This window comes from Zootoca vivipara, chromosome 1 (assembly GCF_965207765.1).
Source record: "Zootoca vivipara chromosome 1, rZooViv2.hap1.1, whole genome shotgun sequence".
In the NCBI taxonomy this organism is placed as follows: domain Eukaryota; kingdom Metazoa; phylum Chordata; class Lepidosauria; order Squamata; family Lacertidae; genus Zootoca; species Zootoca vivipara.
Window position 1 is genome coordinate 7687618 of NC_142582.1, and position 21108 is coordinate 7708725.

Below are 21108 nucleotides of genomic sequence, written 5' to 3' on the forward strand. Positions count from 1 at the left end.
TCTGAGAACAAGTGGTCAGGATTCTGAGGAAGAGGGGGATAGACTGTAAATGGGAGGTGTGTGCATGGGTCTCCTGTTGCAAAGAATGAACGGCTGATATGCATGTCGCCAAAGGCCATTAAAGCTCTATGGCAATGCCCTCCTTGGCTTGTGCCTCCAAGAGTTTATAAAGATTTTCTCAGCCTATGCAATACAGTACCCATTTCCATTTTAAGAGGAGACACGATTTTTAAACCTTCACAAATAACGAAACTGTTTTGTAACATCACAGATATACTGGATACCGACCAATAAAGCCAAGCACACAAGCAATGGATTATTTACATTTATGGATTATTTCTCTTACTATGGGCCTAAGTTGCCCTTTGATTCCAGGTATATTCTTCACTGCACCTTACATTTTGTTATGCAAGGCGAAGAAGCATCTTGACCAATTTTATGGGAATTCAACATTCCAAGTAGCAATGTTACTGGAAGATGTACCAAACTTGTGCATCATATAAACTTCATGACTACCACTTTCTCTAAAGGTTTCTATGTTGTCATATTTCATTATAAGGCCTACTTCTGATTGTGCAGCATCCCCTGTGTTGCATGCAATCATCTTTTAGTAGTGACCAAAGGTTCAAAAACCATTTATTATGTAGTATAGTTAAAAACTCCCACTGACCATGCACAAGTCCTTAAGGATGTCATTTGGACACCACCCTTTAATTTTTATTGACCTTTATCCTTCTTCCAGAGTTCCATTATATTGAATGTAGTTTATTTCTTTTTTTTTTAATAAATTCCTTCTATCTTTATCATGCTTAGAAATGAAAGAATATATGTTTCAATTTATGCATTGTGTTTACACATAACAATTTGTTGTTGTTTTTTTTAAAAAAACCTACCATGACTTTAAAAAAGCAAACAAATGCAATCATTATTCAGGCTTCGGTTTTTATCTCTGTGTCTCATTACTTGTATTGATTATTTCATTCACAGAGATAGGAAGCCATTCCATGAAAGAATAAAACATTGTCTCTCATATTTTAAAGTTCAAATGGGTTGGCTTGGTGTGTTTGAACTACAATTTAGAACAAGAAGCATGGGACCTCCATACTAATGCCTAATTTTGTAGTTTTGGTTACAGACAAGTACAGAAACAACTAGAAGGGTAAAGATCTTTTTTAATTTAAATTGTGTTTTAGATAGAAGCTCTATTCTTAGATGAATTTGGGAAATATGGATATCTGCTTACAAAATGTTGGCAAATTATCCTGATTACACAGTTAAATTTGTTACCATATCCCACTGAAAATTAGCTTTTCAGGAAAAATAGTTTAACTTTTATTATAATCCATTAGAGACCTTCTGGCTAATTATATATTTCAGAGTTCAGTGTATTTATCTATATCTGAAACTGAAACTGATTTTATATTCTGAAATACAGAAAAATGAAAAAGCAACTGATGGATTATAAGTTCTGACAGAAATGCAATAATGCATAAGGAACAGAAGTTAATCAATTATCTTAACATAACTTACTGGTTTATATAACAACTGTAATAATTAAAAATGCATAATTATATGTTATTACAATTTATAAGACTATCTACAAGACAAATCTTTTTTAAAAAAACCTACAAATTTGGTTTTTCCCTTATTGACATGGTTAAACACTTAACAGATACAGTACTTCTTTGAAGATCTTGTTTAGATTTTGCTGAATTCTCACAAATTTAAAGATATGGAGAGCAGAGAAAAATCTTATGCAATGAAAGAATTTGATATTTTTGTCTGAATGTTGAATGCACTCTGATTCCAGAAGATAATTTTATATGTTCAACTATTTGTAGGTCCCACATACAGCTAAACAGGTTTAAGGTTCTCATAACAGAATCCTTGTCACCTTAATCTTAAGCATGATTTCTAACCTACTTCTTTCAGAAAATATTTTTGTTTCATGAATGCTTTTAAATAAGTGACTGGTTGGCTATGAAAAAGTAAAACAATGAATTTGTGGCCAATGCTTGAATGCTGCAGAGTATAAATCAAAAGCAGATTATCTTTTCAAAACCAGGGCATTTTGATCCAATGGACCATCACCGGGAATTTTTTCACTGGGATACAAGTAAAGTATGCAAGCAAGTATGGATATGCAAACAGAGTTTTGCTGCCCAATTATGTATTAGCACACCCCACTGCCAAAGATAAAAGCTGCCTTTCAAACTGCTCTTCAGCATTGAGAACTGCTACAGTGAAATTGAGAATCCAAGTCCTGGCTTGCGTGTCAATTCTCTGCCATGTACACAGCACATGTCTCTTCTTTGGACCCAGGTTTTAATTGTCTTCCTAATGCAACACATATTGCATATTGGTCCCATTCAATCTGACTGGCTCCTCCTCTCTCTCCATCAGGCCTCAATTAACCTGAATCTAGGATCTTGATTCATTTTGTATTCCGAGTTACAAATGCCCTTCTTTCTTATATATTCCAACCCATTTATTTATTATTATTATTATTATTATTTCTAAAAGGGTTTAGAAACAGGAATCAGGAAATACTCACCTCATAGCATGAATGGCTCACTGAAAGTCTGCCAACGGTATCCTAAGGAGGAATAAAACTGGAAGATGGCAACTGCCCCTCCCACTAGAGAACAGAATCCCTAGGGATTGCACATTCTAACTTGCTGGACCATCCATTTAGGAAGGTGGTAAGACTGGACAAAGAGATAGCTTTAACTTGTCCTTCTTCCTATGTTGTGGCTCACTACTGAGAGACACTTGAAAGAGATCAGTGTAGAGATTTACAGTAAGCATGAAGCTATGGGCACAGGGTGCCAACTCCCCAAACTGAATGAGGCACCAAGCACTATTTCCAGCTTTATTCCTCTGGAAACTTTGTTTTAGTATTTTACAAAACTTTTAGAAGTTTAATATACTGAATTTGGATCCAATATTTCTTTCTTTCGTTAAGAGAGACTGATAATGTTATAATCAACTGCAAACATTGTAAAATCTGCATGCAGTGGTGTATTTACCATACTTTAATTAACTTCAGGTACTAATACTCACAACAACGAACAAACACAACCCAGTAAAAATTTGTATTTAGTAAAGGATTAAAGTGTTCTTCTCATGGTTATATCAAAAATAGAAATAAGCAAAACACTTACCATACTGCAATATAAGATTATCAATGGGTGTCAAATATAATAATAGAATATATTACCTAGACCTATGTCATTAAACAGAAAAGGCAACACCTAAAATGTTTTCACGGTAGGTAATGATTTTCTGTGAGTACCTCTGAAACGCTATGGGTAAAAGCATAAATGCTTTTTACCTAGCATACCTAGCATAAATGCTATTTATCTAGAAACACACACACACACACACACACACACACACACACACACAAACACTGCATTGTACATGGGCACTTTGCTCAAAAAATTCCTGCTCAAAAATATAATTATATAGGAGTTCAGGGTGGGAAGAAAAACTGAAATTACACAAACCCTTTGGTCCATTTGGTTTCTCTGCTTCTTCTTTCCTTTTAGGGTCATGCATGCTACAATCTGTCCCAGCCCAGGTATAGTTACAAATGCATGTGGCTTCATTGCTGCATACCTAAAAGAAAAATCGTGTTACCACATAATAAAAAATAATCATATGCTTGGTTCATCTGTTAAAGTTCCTAGGTAGAGTAAGTAGTCCTATTTAGAGGAAAATCCATTTATACTTTCGATCTAGATTAAAAAAAGATGCTCTCAGATCTGCATGTTGCTCTACTGATCGCAGGAGAACTTGATCTGCATACACATTCCTTTAAGCATGTTCACTGATGTAAAAAGAGTTTTGTACAGAGGCTGGATCAGTGTGTGCTTTGAACCACTCACACTCACATGCTATTGCTGCATTTCGGCATAAACTGAAACACTGGTCACTTGCTGTGAAGGCTCCTTCTGCTGGCGGCTACAGTGGGTTAACTCTCCCCCCCCCCAACCCTCACTGTCCAGGACAAATAGTGGCACATGATCAAACTCTGACAAACCAGCCAGCTCCTGGCGGCTCCTCCCCAGTTGCAGTCTCATGAGCAAGCAAGAGAGAGCAATAGCAGAGGCAAAGAAACAAAGACACCCATGACACAAACATGCCACGTCAAAACGAGCAGGAAATGACTGCACAGACTTCTACATAAATGTGTTTAAGAGGCCCAAAGAAAATGGGTGAGGCTGGATGCTTCCTGCACACCCAGCAGAAGGAGCCTTTACAGAAAGTGACCCATATTCCATTCCCTAGGTGGGATGCAGGAGACATTCAGACTACAGTGGGACTTCCCTTCCTTCTATTCTTAAGCAAAGCTTCACCATTTGGCTAGAGGGGGTCAGAAGGGGATCAGAAGTTTGCCAACCTCAGGGATCTTTGCAATCTCCCACGTGCTTAACCTCTGGAACACTCTACTGGGTATAGGATTTCCTCTGATAGAGAACAGTCTGTTGTAGTCACCTGAAAGGTGGTTTTCATTGACATATGCCCATGAGATGGGCTATACTGCCACCTCATGCCCAAAGGCAGAAAATGCAACAGAGTTGAGGACAGAACGAAGAATGAACAACATGGGGACAGACACCTTTCAGGTGAATACAATGGACTGTCTATGGTGTCTGTCCATCAGATGGAATATACTCAAGCAGTCCCGATATAAGATAGGTGAAGAAAAGCACGTGCAGCTCTGTGGAACCACCTGCTGCAACACACATCTCCTAAAAGAAGCACCAGCAGATGCAGACGGGCCAAGCTTGTGATGAGTTTGGGGTTTAAAGAAACAACAAAGAATAAACAAAGGTGCATGGAGAAGATCAAGTTGCATCTCTACAAATGTCCAAAACAGAAGCATTAGATGCAAAGGCATCCATAGTGAAAGCAGAGTGGCCCGAGACTACTGTGATATTAGATTGCACTAGCAGTTTAAGTTACAGGTAGGTAGCCGTGTTGGTCTGAGTCGAAGCAAAATAAAAAAATTCCTTCAGTAGCACCTTAAAGACCAACTAAGTTTATATTTTGGTATGAGCTTTCGTGTGCATGCACACGAAAGCTCATACCAAAATATAAACTTAATTGGTCTTTAAGGTGCTACTGAAGGAATTTTTTTATTTTACTAGCAGTTTAAGTGAGTCATAGACCAAGGCAAAGCAGGCCCACACTCAAACTTCTTTCTTGGAGTTCTTGGATAGAAAGAAGCAAACACCCTCTCTGCCTGCTGGAAGTCCTTTGTAAAATTCAAGCATTTCTCAAGTGCCTATCAAACATCCAGTGCCAAACTTTCCCTCGAGGGTGGACTGGATTGGGACAAAAGGATGGTAGCACAATGTCCTGAAAGCTATAATGTACCTGCCAAATGGACACAGAAGAAGCTAAAAGCATCTTTGAGGCACACAAGGCAATGAAAGCCTTTCAGGTACTTTGACTGATCTGTTTTGTGGAAGAATGCAGGATGCCATGAAGGTATTGATTACCTGTGCTTCAGGCACTGCTGTTCAAACACCATTCGTCTACATAGGCACCCCCAAACTGCGGCCCTCCAGATGTTTTGGCCTACAACTCCCATGATCCCTAGCTAACAGGACCAGTGGTCAGAGATGATGGGAATTGTAGTCCAAAACATCTGGAAGGGCGAAGTTTGGGGATGCCTGGTCTACATCAACCCACTTCAGATTCGGATATCACATGGGAAGCTGGATCAGCAAATCCAAGCAAAGAGGAAGCTGCCATGGTCTGTGTTGTTCAGAACAACATATGCCCATCAAGGCATAAAGGAGTTTCTTGGCCAAGGACTCACAAAAGCATTCACCACTCTCATCTGGAAATGAGAGAAGAGCTGGAGAAGTTGAGTGTTGGAAGGAGTTGCAAACAGATCCAGTTGAAGCAGTCCAAAATGCCTGTCAGGGACTGGCTGGATGAGGAAGAATGGTGGGAGCCATCCATTTTAAAAGAGGATTAGACAAATTCATAGATGATACGTCAATCATTGTCTATTAGCCATGATGGCTATGTTCTACCTCCAGTATCAAAGGCTGTTTGCTTCTGAATACCGTACGCTGGGGAACATGAGTGAGAGAGTGTTATTGTGCTCGTTTGCAGACTGAAAGCTTCCTGTAGGCAGCTGGTAAGTTACTGACAAGAGACAGCTGAATGAGAAAGGCCTAATTCAGCAGCACTCTTCTTAAATGAAATTAAAATTGTGGCTTTTATTTTCCAGATCTCCAGAAAGTTGTTCTGCTCCAGGCACAACTGGAAAAAACAACCCAGTTCATAGATTACACCTGCAGGAATATCAGCCAGTATTTTTTGAGGATAAACAGAACTAAGTACTGAGAGGAAAGAGCAATCTCTTTCTCAGTGTCCAGTGTTAATGGTCAGAAACACTACAAAACGATTTTTTTAATTGAACTAGGAATATGGACTAATCTTAGCTGGGCTTCTCTTAACTAGGAATGTGGGCAAAACTTAGCTGGGACTTACCCCATGTCCAGAACAAACTTTTCCATTAGCACCAATAGGGCAGCTGCTTATATTCAGAGACTGGATAGACAGACACCTTCTGTCCATACACATCATCTGAGGACCACATGGAGCTCCATCTTCAACATATCCTAAATCTGTATCATCATCTAGAAGTACGTGGGCACAACTGGAAGAAGAAGTTTTTTAAATGCTCTTAGCATGACTGAAAAGCTTCTAAAGTGAGCAAATGTAAATAGCTCATAGATCTCAAAATATTCTGAGAAGCGAGTACTACATTGACTACACCAAAGCCAATAGGGAAACGCTGAATTATTTCAATGAGGCAGCAAGAACCAACGCAGGGAAGTTTTAGAAACATTGACATTATTGGTGTCTAGAAGGTAATGATACCAATACTTAAAAGAGAATGCTTAGGGCACGTACTACAGAAATGAAAACTAACCTTATGTTTTATGAAACAAAACTTTAGCTTTAGTACTTGAGAAGTTAACTTCAAAATAGACCTTAATTATTCAACTGAAAGTGCTAAAAATGCATTAATACACCTTGAATACGACACAACTCACCTGCAATTCACTACTACACCTTGGTGGAAAAAAGAAGTTGGGATAATTTCTCCCTGAAGGTGACCAATTCGTGGAACTCCATCAAGATTTGCACAAAGCAATAACCCACAGAAGACATCACTGTAAAGTAAAAAACAACAACACACAGTATATTAACAACCTATTTTGTAAAATGGAAATTGTTCCCAAGTGCAGCTGAATCCTGCTGAAGCCGAGGTTGCAACAGAGCTGATCAGCTGATCAGCCAATGGTCAAATTCTTGGTCAGGACCTCGAGTCCAACAGATCCCTGCCAAAAGCAAGGGAGAAATCGGCTGATGGGCACTGACAGTAATCCCCTCTGATATAGGCTGAAGGAACCTTTTTTTGCAGTAACCCCTTGAGCCTAAGCCAAGCTGCAAAGAAAGGGAAAAAAAATATTTAATTTGAAGCTGGGCCACCTGATGTTATGGTGTTGTTGGTCCACTGACAAGTGGGTTACTCTGTCTACTTGCCCAAGTGGTCTATAGATGGTAGGTTATCTGACGACCCGACTCAGCAGCCAGATCCTATTGTCCACCCTTTATTGAATATGCATCTATTCAGATTACATAATGTAAAAGAATTTTAAAAGGAGATCACAGCATAGTAGAGAGTAGTGACACAAAGCACTACAAATCAGCAGGTCAAAGTGTTTCTAAGTAATGAAAGTAACTAAAAGGCAATGTGAGCTCTGCATCAGATGGAGAAATGGGCTATGAAATCAGGACTCTGCTGCGCTCAACAGACAGTGTCTTGGATCCTAAATGTGTTTTAAATTCTCTATAGATACTTTTATTGCATATGCATTGAACTTATATCTCATCCTTCCTTCCAAAGGAGCTCAGGGTGGTTTCTTATTTCAGAAGAACAAAACAGAATGAGGATTTCTAACCACAACATTTATATTCATTCTAAAAGGTTAAACTTACTGCTTGTTGCATGGAATCCATTTCTCTCCATCCTTTCCACAGTTTCCCTTTTTCGTGCCTTCTGTGTTTAGCTTCTCGTAACAGTGCTTATGAGATCCTGAAGCCTCTATGGAAGAAAAAGTGAAAGTAATTTCTACTAGCATACCCAGGTAAGCAAAATGCTCTCCCATTAAAAAGTAGCCAAAGGAATAGGAACTGCTGAAGGTGCTAACATTACCTTTTAAAGGTCAATGCCCTAAATGCTTTGCATGATACAAACATAATGTGTGTGTCTGAAAAACGCTTTCTGAATCATGTACTTGATAAAAAAATACATGCACCAGAAACTTGGGGGGTTATATTTTTACCGCAACATAGCAAAAAGCATGTGATGCATAGTGACAGTACATTGAAAGTTTATTAAATTACATAGTGGAAAATGAGTAAGAAGAAGGAAAAATATCAACCATGGCTTGGATCCTAAGGTTAAGAAAGTTACAGAAATAAAATTTCCCCTCTTCCTTACTCCAAGAAAAGCTGGGGGGGGGGGGTGCAGAGGTCAAGAGAGCTTCCTGAAAAATGTAGAATGGGACACAGGGTTGCTGCAGAAGTGGAGAATCACACAAAATTGGATTTAGAGCCTAAGATTATTTGAGGAAGTTTATGAAGGGGAAGTTTTTCCTACTGTCTTCTCCTGCTAACAGCCCTTGTACTGCACCCAACATTATTCAGGTGGGTCTCTTGACTCTACACAGAGTGGCTTTTGAGAGGACTCTGAAGAAAGGAGGAGGCAGCAGACTTTCCTCAATTTAAGTTTTCTTAGGACAGGAAAGGCCTGTCTCATATTATATATGGAATGTGGCCATAAGTACCATGATGGCTCTAGAATGCAGATGGAGACAGGCCTTTCCTGTCCTAAGAAAACTTAAATAGAGGAAAGGAACGACAGATCCTGAAGCTTAGGCTCCAATACTGTAGCCACCTCATGAGAAGAGAAGACTCCCTGGAAAATACCATGATGTTGGGAAAGATTGAGGGCACAAGGAGAAGAGGACGACAGAGGACGAGATGGTTGGACAGTGTTCTCGAAGCTACCAAAATGAGTTTGACCAAACTGCGGGAGGCAGTGGAAGACAGGAGTGCCTGGCATGCTATGGTCCATAGGGTCACGAAGAGTCAGACACAACTAAACGACTATACAACAACAAATGTGTGTGTGTGCGCGCACACACACACACGTGTGTATGCATATTAAAAACTACAAAAATGACTTTTCTGAACATTGTTACCTTTTATTACTGAAAAGTTCAATTTGAATTGAAAAATTATACCAAAGGGAAAAGCAGGCAGCACAAACAAGAAAGAAATGCATCTGAATACAGCATACTTAAATCAACCTACTCGTTCCCCAGATGTATTTGCACTGATTATCTCTCGTCTTGCATTCTCCATTGTAGCAACGACCCTAAATAGAAACAAACCACAATTAATATACATTTTATCTTTCAGAAAGGGACAAGGAAAAAGCTGAGCTATTTTATCAGCAACAGACACACTTTTCTTTTTCAACAATGCTTTGTTACCAAAGGGAATGCTCAGAGCAGTTTCCTGGGTCAGTCTCTTCAGGAAACGTAAATTAATACTGCTCCGTATTCCATGTAGGAGATTCCTGCATTGCAGGGGGCTGAGACAAGACGCCCCCTAGGGTCCCTTCCAAACTCTACAATTTCATGGTTCCCAGTGGGAAAGCCACGTCTTCAGAGTAGAGTACTATAAAATCTTAACATGCGAAAAATTGGATTGTTTTCCCATTGACAGATGATGCACAGATAGCAGTATCCAACAACTTCAGAATGGCCATGTTGCTATTGTCTGTCTCTAACATAAGTTATGAGGGATTCAAAGGGCAGGGAAAGAATGTTGCAAGAGAGAACATTCCAGACGTAATGAAGCACACCTAGAAGACACTGAGTGCACGTTAGAATCTGATTCTGTAAATGTTGAGGGTTGGTTACATATGCAGGCTGAGCCACTATTGCAGGGGTGGCCAAACTGTTTCAGCCAAAAAGCCACGTGCTCAGGATTTTAAAACTCTTTAAGTCCCATAGGATAGCTGTGGGCATTGCAAAATTGACCAACACACACTGCCTTGTACAGAAACACACACACACATTCAGAAACATACACACAGGCAGGGAGGCAGACACACACACACACACACACACACACAGAGAGAGAGAGAGAGAGAGAGAGAGAGAGAGAGAGAGAGAGAGAGAGAGAGAGAGAGAGAGAGAGAGATTGGCAATGCACACACTCAAGACAGTCTGCCCCCTACTGTTCTGCTTTCTACCCCAGAGAAATGCCCTCCCACTTCCTTTGCAAAGCAGCCTCTTCTCCCTCTGGCTTGGAGCCTGGCAAAGGCAAAATGGTGCTGGAGATCAGGAAACAGAAAGGAGTGCTCCTTCCTGTTTCCTGAGCCATAAAACCTCCTTGCAGTGGCACCACACACGAGGGAGACAGTTAGTGGATGACTTTGCAAGGTGGCAAAGCTGCAAGGAGGTGGAGGTGGCTGAGTTTTAGAAGGCCCTTCACAGCTCTACAACAGATACGTCACAGCACCACAACAGCAACATCCCCAGCAGAACTTTCCTTTTTATTTTAAATTGCCCAATCATTAGGGGTATTGAGGGGTCAAAAACATTTTAGGGAGTCAGCTCCAACTCACAACTTAGCCATCCCTGTACTACAGGGGCAACCATTAAGAAAATGAACAGGATGAGTTAATGAGCAGCATGAATTTTACATGTACTCTTTATCTAAAGTCTTTGTAGTTTGAGTTTTCTTCTTTAATAATGATAATAATATTAACAATTTATTTATATGCCACCCATCTGACTGGGTTGCCCCTGCCACTCTGGCTGGCTTGCAATAAATTAAAACATCAAACACAGCAAAACATCAAACATTAAAAACTTTCCATTTTTTAAAAAACATGAAGTGGCTAGAAGCCTCTCAACAATTAAGACAACATAAAAACAATAAATGAAGCAAATAGCAAATTAAAAGACCAAGAGATAAAAAATATAGCCTGGCAAAAAATAGTCTGTACTATATATTTTAAATACTTACTTACCTGATTTGCATCACAAGCAAATCCATCTTGCTTATGAAGATTTGGTGGGCACTGAAGGATGAAAGGGATCATTTCATTATAAAGGTTTGAATTATAGGACAACACATTTGATATATGGGCAGACAAAAGAATACCAAGAGAGAGCAATTAAACAAAATGTTATGAATATTGAGGTTGGCTGCAACATTTGGTTGCTTAATTGGTTAGATTAAATGGATTGAAAAGACACCCATGATTAACCGGGCAGCAGGTTTTTATAATGCTTAATTATCTTTAGCACGAGTACAAACTATAAAACTGCACATATCGTTTTTGGAGCATCTGCCCTCTCTTTCGCACAAAAATGAATGCCTCTTTTAAAATGATACCCATTACATCAGAGAAAAATGGGGGTGAGCATGTCTGAGCATCTTTAATTGATTAATTCTCTTACAATTAATTGCCCTGACATTTCCTTTCTTGATAATCCACTGCGCGCGCGCACACACACACACACAAACTAGAGCAAAGATATACAAAGATGCCTGAGTTTTCTTTTAGGAAAACACAACTCAGGATAGGTTTTAGGAATGCACAATAAAGTAGAACATTAAGCTTCTCCACATCTCCTTCTCGCTGAAAGAATCTTACAGTCATCATGAAAGTAATAATAATAATAATGATTTCACCGTTTTACAAGGTAGTATGGAAAACATTTAATTACCTGGCCAGAGTCCCCAGGACAGATCTCTGTAATATCACACTCATTCACTGGAGAACGACATACGAAGCCTCGGGGAAAGAACTGGAAGCCAGAAGATTTTATATTAATAAGTAAGATGGCTTAAATAAAAATCACCCCAAGCATGCATAGCTTTTCTGTAATGAGTAGGAATAATGATTAAATACAGGAATGCGTTTTTTTACCCCACTGGTGAGAAGGCAAATTGATTCGGGGTGGGCTGGGAGAGAGGTGTTGATTTTGACTGGGAAAGTGACAAGAAAGGAAGAGATGAAGTAGCTCCCATGGCTGTTTCTGTATAAAGAAGTCAGGGGCAGTTTAGCAGCCAGCAGTGGTTAGACTTAGCTCATTGCAGCTGCTGGGAGCTCATGACCAGGAGTTTGTGAACAGGGGTGTTTGCGAGGGCATTTAGCAGAGAGTTTCAGGGGGAAGCCCGGAGTACTGTCTCTTAAATTAGCTTTGGCCATTTGCAGCACATAGAGAGGGCGGTTTTGCAGTTTAGCCCATATTTCTAGCAAAGGTAAAAAGGTTAAAAAAAACCCAACTCACAAGACAGGAGGTTTCATTACAACATGGACCATTACTGCAATGAGCTCCATTAGAAAGTGAGCATTTCTTACAGCACAGATCTGCTTTGCAATCCTGCAGAAAACATATTCTTATCAATCAATACTAAAAATCAAAGTTGAACAATCATACAAACAATTCAATCATGTATTGACTAAAATTATAAATTGACAGCGTTCATATATGGTTGCACCATAAAACTACGGAATCTTATATACTAAAGTAAGAATAAAGAAGAAAATAACTATAATAATTAACTTTAGCGCATACGTTTTATTTAGGATTCTGGATTCAAATGGTCCGATTAAGGTGAACCACTCAAGGCTTTAAACAATATGGAGCTTAAAAATTCTTTTATGAATGTCTCACTGAAAGAATTATTTCCTTTTTATAAGGGTCCGCTGACTTAATTATTTTGCTACAGTAGTTAAAATATACACCATGAGCCTCATGGTTAAGCAAGCATTATCTGAGCTTTCATTTTAAGGGACACTTCATCTTATGGCTAGGAAGGATAAAATAACTGGATATATGTGTATAAAAAAATGGTACCGTTTGGAAACCACAATCACAATCTTCTCCTGGCTCCACATACCCATTTCCACATTCAGTGGTGTCAAACAACTGAAAAACATAAATACACAAAGCACTATTATTTAAAAGATCACAACTGTTTATCAGTAAAAGATTCAGGTGCATTCTGAATGATTCTGTGAACTGCCCTGAGACCTCAGAGTATAGGGCGGTATATAAATTCAATCAATCAATCAATCAATCAATCAATATAATTATTATTTTTGTACCTGAATGACTGCACATGCCCATTCTAAAGCAGCATGGTGACAAAGCTCCACCAGACCTCTGGTGGAGATGCAGACCTCCCAGCTCCAGCATTTCTGTGACAAACGTCTTCAAATTAAATAAGGGGCCAGTGGAGGAAGATCTCCTTAACCCTTATCCTAACAATGTAAAATTGCTCCCATCCCTAAGCCACTTTTCTCCCCAAGGGATAAATTATGCTGGGGTCCAGTTCCACCCTAAATCAATGTACCTTTGTTGGCTTGTTGAAAAGACAGGAACCTCCCCCTCGAAGCAAAAAATCTTTGTATTCTGCAATGCTGCACCTTGAGAATTTTCTGGGGTGGTAAACACTGAAAGGCCAAAAAAAGAAAAGAAAAAGAATTAGGAAAATGCTTCACAGGTAAAAATTTACTGGACAAACACTAGACAAACCACATCCATTGCTTGCTTGGACTGTTGTGTGTTTAGGGAGAAACAAACCACAATCTCAGTTGGGATGACATGGTACTCCCGGGTTCTTAGTCTGCTGCTCATGCTAGGATATCAGCAAAGTGGGAATGATTGAGCAGGATGCACTAGCTTGCTGTTCACTGATGTTAAGTCATGGTTTATGTCTTACCATGCCCTGTAAATAATTCTTGCTATGCTGCATGCACCCCAGAAATGAGTCTAAACATAGGCTGCTTATTTTAGTTCTGGAGAACCAGAAAAACCCCCAAAATCTGTAACAGGTACCAATTATTACAACTTACCCTGTTTCCTCCATGATGCATCCACCCCAGGATTCTGTGCACTCACATCCTTCTGAAACAAAATGAAAAATGCAAAACCAAGAATGAAAGTAGTTAAAAATATATATAAGTAATAAAAAATAAACCCTTCGCATAAAAGAGGGTGGTTAAGAAGCATTTCTGCTCCAATATCTGTCTGAAGTGTTGAATACAGCAAGCACTACATGACCAAATAAAGATATATTTTGGGATAAAGTACCCCCTACTAGAAAGTACAAAGAATACCATAATACAAAGTACAAAGATTACTTTGTAATACACAAAGATTACCGTAATAAAGGACAAAAGTGGAAAGGACCTATCAGAAGCAAAAGACATTAAGAAGAGGTGGCAATAATACACGGAGGAATTATACCAGAAAGATATGTGGTTGCTGACCTTGAGCCAGACATCCTGGAGAGTGAAGTCAAATGGACCTTAGAAAGTACTGCTAATAACAAGGCCAGTGGAAGTGATGATATTCCAGCTGAACTATTTAAAATTTTAAAAGATGATGCTGTTAAGGTGCTACACTCAATATGCCAGCAAGTTTGGAAAACTCAGCAATGGCCAGAGGATTGGAGAAGATCAGTCTACATCCCAATCCCAAAGAAGGGCAGTGCCAAAGAATGCTCCAACTACCACACAATTGCACTCATTTCACACGCTAGCAAGGTTATGCTTAAAATTCTACAAGGCAGGGTTAGGCAGTATGTGGATTTCAAGCTGGATTTCGAAGGGGCAGAAGAACCAGACACCAAATTGCAAACATGTGCTGGATTATGGAGAAAGCTAGAGAGTTCCAGAAAAACATCTACTTCTGCTTCATTGACTACGCAAAAGCATTTGACTGTGTCAACCACAGCAAACTATGGCAAGTTCTTAAAGAAATGGGAGTGCCTGATCACCTCATCTGTCTCCTGAGAAATCTCTATGTGGGACAAGAAGCTACAGTTATAACTGGACATGGAATAACTGATTGGTTCAAAATTGGGAAAGGAGTACGACAAGGCTGTATATTGTCTCCCTGCTTATTTAACTTATATGCAGAATTCATCATGCGAAAGGCTGGACTGGATGAATCCCAAGCCGGAATTAAGATTGCCGGAAGAAATATCAACAACCTCAGATATGCAGATGACACAATCTTGATGGCAGAAAGTGAGGAATTAAAGAACCTCTTAATGAAGGTGAAAGAGGAAAGCGCAAAATATGGTCTGAAGCTCAACATCAAAAAAAACTAAGATCATGGCCACTGGTCCCATCACCTCCTGGCAAATAGAAGGGGAAGAAATGGAGGCAGTGAGAGATTTTACTTTCCTGGGTTCCATGATCATTGCAGATGGTAACAGCAGTCATGAAATTAAAAGACGCCTGCTTCTTGGGAGAAAAGCAATGACAAACCTAGACAGCATCTTAAAAAGCAAATACATTACCTTGCCGACAAAGGTCCATATAGTTAAAGCTATGGTTTTCCCAGTAGTGATGTATGGAAGTGAGAGCTGGACCATAAAGAAGGCTGATCACCGAATAATTGATGCTTTTGAATTATGGTGCTGGAGGAGACTCTTGAGAGTCCCATGGACTGCAAGAAGATCAAACTTATCCATTCTTAAGGAAATCAGCCCTGAGTGCTCACTGGAAGGACAGATCGTGAAGCTGAGGCTCCAATACTTTGACCACCTCATGAGAAGAGAAGACTCCCTGGAAAAGACCCTGATGTTGGGAAAGATGGAGGGCACAAGGAGAAGGGGACGACAGAGGACGAGATGGTTGGACAGTGTTCTTGAAGCCACCAACATGAGTCTGATCAAACTGCGGGAGGCAGTGGAAGACAGGAGTGCCTGGCGTGCTCTGGTCCATGGGGTCACGAAGAGTCGGACACGAGTAAATGACTGAACAGCAACAACAACCCCAATTAGAAAATAGCAGCTGTTTTCCAGAGGTTCATTAACAAAATCCAGCAGAGATCATTTCTTTTCTAGTCTCTATCGTTCCTTTGCCAGCTTGAATGCAGTTTAAACTCTCTACCCTCTCAGTGTACGCTCGTCATTATGTGTCAGTTCAAGGCCAGTGCCCACATTTGCATGTCACAGTAAATGGTAGTTTATCACAACATGAACGAGCAAGACCAAGCCTCAACCAAGGACATATGTTAGTTGATTTACGTTCATTTAATATTTGTATTCCACTTTTCAAACAACAAATGCTGAGCTCAAAGCAGCTTGCAATAATCACGATACCATTAAAAAACAACCAACCCTGCAATCACTATAACATCAAACACAACAGCATATAAAACAAACAGGTTCATCAAAATAAAAAAGTCAATAAAGTCATAGCATCTCCATACTCCGCAACAAAATAAAAAAATGGGATTAGCTGTTGGTTATAAGATGCATTGTTTTACAACACTGCAATGGGTGGAAGCCTCATTTGCTGCACGTATTGCCATTCCAGATCCTTTAATATGAACTTTATGTGTTGAACAGAGTTGCACAAGTGAAAAGTCTGCTTTGTGCAAGGTTCCTCCATCTGATTTTGGTTCATCTCCTTCCCCTCTGCACCGCACCTCAGCACACTACATCCCAGGCATTTGCACAGAGTCCAACAAACCCCAGAAGAGGATTGGTACTGGAATGGCAAGGAAAGAACAGAACAGCTGTTGCAGCCCAATCCTTTATTTATACGCAATAAAAAGTCCAAAATATGTAGAAGTTTTATGAATTCAATTTGTATATAAAAACAAAAGAAATTGTATGCCAAATACCTACTTGGTTTTCTGGCCCCTGGCTCCCACTGTATTCCTAAATTCTGAGCCAGACTTTGGGATAGTTCTTGTGCCATTGCCCAGGGTAGGCCATACTGTTGGAAAAGGAGATTCAGGTAGAGAGCACACAATAGTACTATCAAGTATTGCAATTTCTAAGAGAAAGTGTTTGCTTAACTAGTTATGGAACAGTATGGAATTCAGACCCTAAAACATACTCTGCGGAAACATCTCACTAATTTGAATTATTTTCAACTGTGTTTAGGATTGTATCCTCAAACTCTTCACTACATGTACACTTAAACAATAGGAACACCTGTTTCTGGAAATGAAAAATGTATGTTTGGGTCCAGTTTTATTAGTGACACCTCCAAAAGAGAGCAAATAATTGTTTTCCCAAAATGAATACAAGAGTCTGAAAAATAACAGCAATGTTGACACACAGTATGATAAAGTATTCATATAAGTAAAACCAGCTTAAAGCTATAGTGCAGAGAAAGGATGTGAAAACGTATGTTTAGGCATTGTAAATCCCTACTTCACTTATCTGAAGAAGTGTGCATGCACACGAAAGCTCATACCAAAATATAAACTTAGTTGGTCTTTAAGGTGCTACTGAAGGAATTTTTTTATTTTGCCCTACTTCACTGTCTTGCATAAAGCCTCGACTCTCTGCACCCTTTTGTCCCATTCTACATGCAAAAATATGATTTTCCCCATCTTTTGCTCATGTAGTGAATTATACATTTAACTGTTTTTGGACTGTTCCTAACAGTTACAGTCTTCATTACACTTTAAAGAATCATACTCAACATTCTTTTTCTTTTTTTACAAGTAGACAGCCTTTTATGAAGGAGATCCGGTAACTCTCTACTTGTTAAAATAGATATCCTGGTACATTCTCTTTTGTTCAGAGAATGTCCCTTTGCATAACTGAAGGGTTGGTTAAGTAGTGGTGATTTGTTGCCATGGCACCTAATGGCCAGAGATTTCATTTGGAAGCAGTAATGTCAGTACTGTATAAGGTATGCTACATAGCTACCTTATGAATAACTTTTATTTAAGCAGCCAAAAGAACCCTCAATAACACACGACAAAAACTGACATCATATAGGACAGGGAGATTCATTATTGTGTGCGAGAATACCCCAAATTCATGCATAAATAAAACTCCAGACCACAGCTTTCCAAACTGTATGTCGCAACGCATTAGTGTGTCAGCTGTAGTGGGTAGGTGTGTCTCGCGCATGCTCCCCACGCACCTCCGGTTTGCTAGTAAAACTGAATTACTGTGTTGTGAAATGATGCATGTCTAAATGATGCATGCCACCAACATGAAAAGTTTGGAAAGCTTTGCTCACAATCTTCCTGACATCTACAATATCTGAAGGGTTACAAGCTGGCAACTCTCAACTTCAGCCCCCCTAGCCAGAATGCACAATGACGGGGCGTTGGGAGTTGTAGTTCAACAACATCTCTAGAGCTACAAGTTCCTTTGGTGTAGAGCTTTCAAAAAACAGCAACAAATTTTGTACGTGCAGAGGACTGTTTTAAAGTTATTTCACACTTAGCTGCTGGCCAACCAAAGTATCTTATGATTTCCAACTGCAGTCAAACGACACTTCGACGCAACCATTTGGGTGCACTGACTTGAAGAAATCAAAACAGAAACGTGTGGTTCTGTTCAATGGCGGCAAAAAGGAAGCGGAAGGATGGAGACCTCATTTTCACTGATTCACACTATTCACCCCAAGCTACCTGAAAAGCTGCTTCTTAGGTTTGGGGGATCCCCCCCCCCGAACAATATGGGATATGGCACAGAGGGCTCCAGCACGTAGGGCAGAAACAGCTAAAACAGCCTTGCATGAGAAGATGTGTTTACCTAATGCCTCAATGGCCATTTTGATTCCAATATGGGGAATCTAGGAGACGGCATGGCCCAAAAGGCCTAATGCATTAGAGAAATTCTAATTCCGGGATCTTTCTTAAAACCTAAGTTCCAAGCACAACAACCGATATTGAACTAATTGTCAGAGATCAAGGCTTACAGTTTTGCAAATATCCACAACACGGACTTTACCCAAAGCATGCCACTTTATCAGTAGTGTACTGGACCCTTAAATCCTTGAAGATCCCCCCCCCCCATAAATAGCATTATAAAGAGAACTATTTCACCTCTCATACAGGGTCTGTCATGAGTACCTCACAGTGAAATATGGCTGCCTTCAGCTTGTATTCAAATGTTCTATGCTAAGCTGACACTAGAATAAAAGGTCAAATGATTTTCAGCCGACTGTATTTCAGGCTTGAGTCTTTTAGGAATATCTATGGGGGGGGGATCTGAAATTATGAGAAGCACCGTTGAAAAAGAAGGTATATGGTGAGGGAACTATTTCATAAATTCTCCCTTCCTCACAAGACCTCCAAAAGAGAAATGTTACCTCATTTACTCCAACACCTCTAGACACAGAACAAATTCCTCCAAAATAGCTCAGGCTGCTTCTTTTGTAATGAAATGTCACATTTCTGAAGAACAAGATAAATGAAGCAATATTAAAAAGTGTCATCTCACATACATACGATGCCCTACAAATACCTTCTTATGTGGCACATGTAAATTAATAGGAATTTCATTTCCATTATGGCCCTAGCTGGAAATGTCAAGGTCCAAGCCTGGATCCGCCCCCCCCCAATGCAAAGCATGTGTTTTACTGTTGAACTACAGCGGCTTCGCCTCTTTCAGACAACAGTGAGGAGACGATAGAAATGATTCCACTGCATTCTGTATTTTTTAAAAATGATAATAATAAAATACCTAAAAGAAGCAGCATTTAAGATATCCCTATGAGATATAAATAAGCAGACAGAATAAGAACTAGAAAAAAAGAGGCCTTCAGGAAAGAGAGACCATGTACCAAACAGAGTTTGCACTACTGTACATACGAGAGAAGGTGTACAGCATCGGCACGCTGCTTGATGAAATTCTGTCGATATTTGGAAAAATCATGAAGCATCTGTCTTGGGTCAGGGTGGACATTTATACGATCTCTGTCTGACCAGGTTTCAACAGCAACCAACACAACCCTGGTATTCAGCTGCTCCTTGTAAATCTGTGGGCAGATATAGGACAGGCACAGGAGTAGAACACTGGGTCAAAACATGCACAGTTAGCCAGTCAGAGTCAGTGGAAGGACAAAAGGGGTAAAGCAGGAGGGGAAAATTGGAATACAATTAGCCAAAAACACCTCCAGTATCCTTTAAAAGAATCAATATTGCACTAAATTCAACACTACAAATGATTATGTACTTATTTACTGCACTAGTCCTTCATCTTTCACCAACCCTATCTGCCCTAAGCTTGAGAAGTGCTGAGCACAGGACTTGCAAAACGCTTTCTGCAGAGCTTCTGAAGCAGTGGTTGCAAGGCACTTGGGAAGTGGTGCAGAAGAGGCTTTGAAGGCACTGCCAATTGGTAGTATCCTTTTGGCACAAGCCCTTACTTGCCCCCCAGATGACATCAGATGCAGGGAAGGTGGACATGGGTTGGCCCAAGCATTCTTGTGAGCCCAATGAGTGGGTGCTGGCTGGCCCAAACAGGTCTGCAGGCTGGAGGTTCCCTAACTGATTTAGTTCCTACAGTATGCTGTGGGAAATGCTGTGTAAAACCCCAGAGCTCACTTCGGGAAGAGGCAGAGGAAGAGGAGTGCAACCATATGCTGCTCAAGTCGGAATCCTTCCTTGGCTCAGCAGAATGCTTGCTAAGCTCTGATACAAACAACAAGGGAAAGTTCAGTGGAGCGGGAGCACAGCAACATTCCTTCCTACAAGTCCAACACGATTGCCTACCGTACAAATCTGGAAGTGTTGGATTTTTTGAATAGTCAAGTTACTTTAGAGCCGGTCTAATGTAAATACTGTCTGTTTAAGAGAAACAGGTGCCGGTGTTTCTGTTAATTGCTCACAGGCGTGGGCTCTGCTCCTTGTTTATAAGGCTCTGCCAGAAAGCCTTCTGCATCTCTTAGTTAGATCTTTCAGTTTGATTCATCTCTTAGTAGATCACTCTCTCAGTTGTTTTCAGTTTAAGAGATTCCAAGTTGAATCTTAGTAAGAGAGACTCGCAGTTTAAGAGATTCCTTAGTTGAATCTTAGTATGAGAGTTGCTTAGTTATAATGCTAATTTGCTGTTAATTCTCGGGTAGTTTAATGGGAGTTATGTGGGAGGTTTGGAATGGGCTGAAGGTTGGAATGTGGGTAGATAACATTGCTAAGAAAGAAGGCATTTATCTTTAGTTTAAAGTCTCTTTAGAGTCAGTTTGTTTTTCAGTTAAAGAAA

General features: G+C 39.9%; 1 protein-coding gene across 7 annotated transcripts in view; it reads right to left on the reverse strand.

Moving 5' to 3' along the window:
- ADAM23 (ADAM metallopeptidase domain 23) overlaps positions 1-21108 on the reverse strand; it is a 66673-nt gene that overhangs the window by 14499 nt on the left and 31066 nt on the right. For 3 of the 7 annotated variants that reach the window (XM_035138083.3, XM_035138055.3, XM_060282075.2), the window contains exons 11-24: positions 19719-19885; positions 19217-19301; positions 16780-16870; positions 13988-14036; positions 13486-13585; positions 12987-13058; positions 12417-12509; positions 11850-11930; positions 11147-11197; positions 9415-9478; positions 8035-8140; positions 7086-7205; positions 6517-6685; positions 3510-3621 (exon numbers count right to left, since the gene is read on the reverse strand). In XM_035138083.3, coding sequence (XP_034993974.3) covers positions 3510-3621; positions 6517-6685; positions 7086-7205; positions 8035-8140; positions 9415-9478; positions 11147-11197; positions 11850-11930; positions 12417-12509; positions 12987-13058; positions 13486-13585; positions 13988-14036; positions 16780-16870; positions 19217-19301; positions 19719-19885 — 1360 coding nt within the window. Of the gene's footprint in view, positions 1-2554; positions 2597-3509; positions 3622-6516; positions 6686-7085; positions 7206-8034; positions 8141-9414; positions 9479-11146; positions 11198-11849; positions 11931-12416; positions 12510-12986; positions 13059-13485; positions 13586-13987; positions 14040-16779; positions 16871-19216; positions 19302-19718; positions 19886-21108 lie in introns of all 7 variants that reach the window. The other 4 variants (XM_035138073.3, XM_035138047.3, XM_088675985.1 and 1 more) reach the window with 2 other exon arrangements.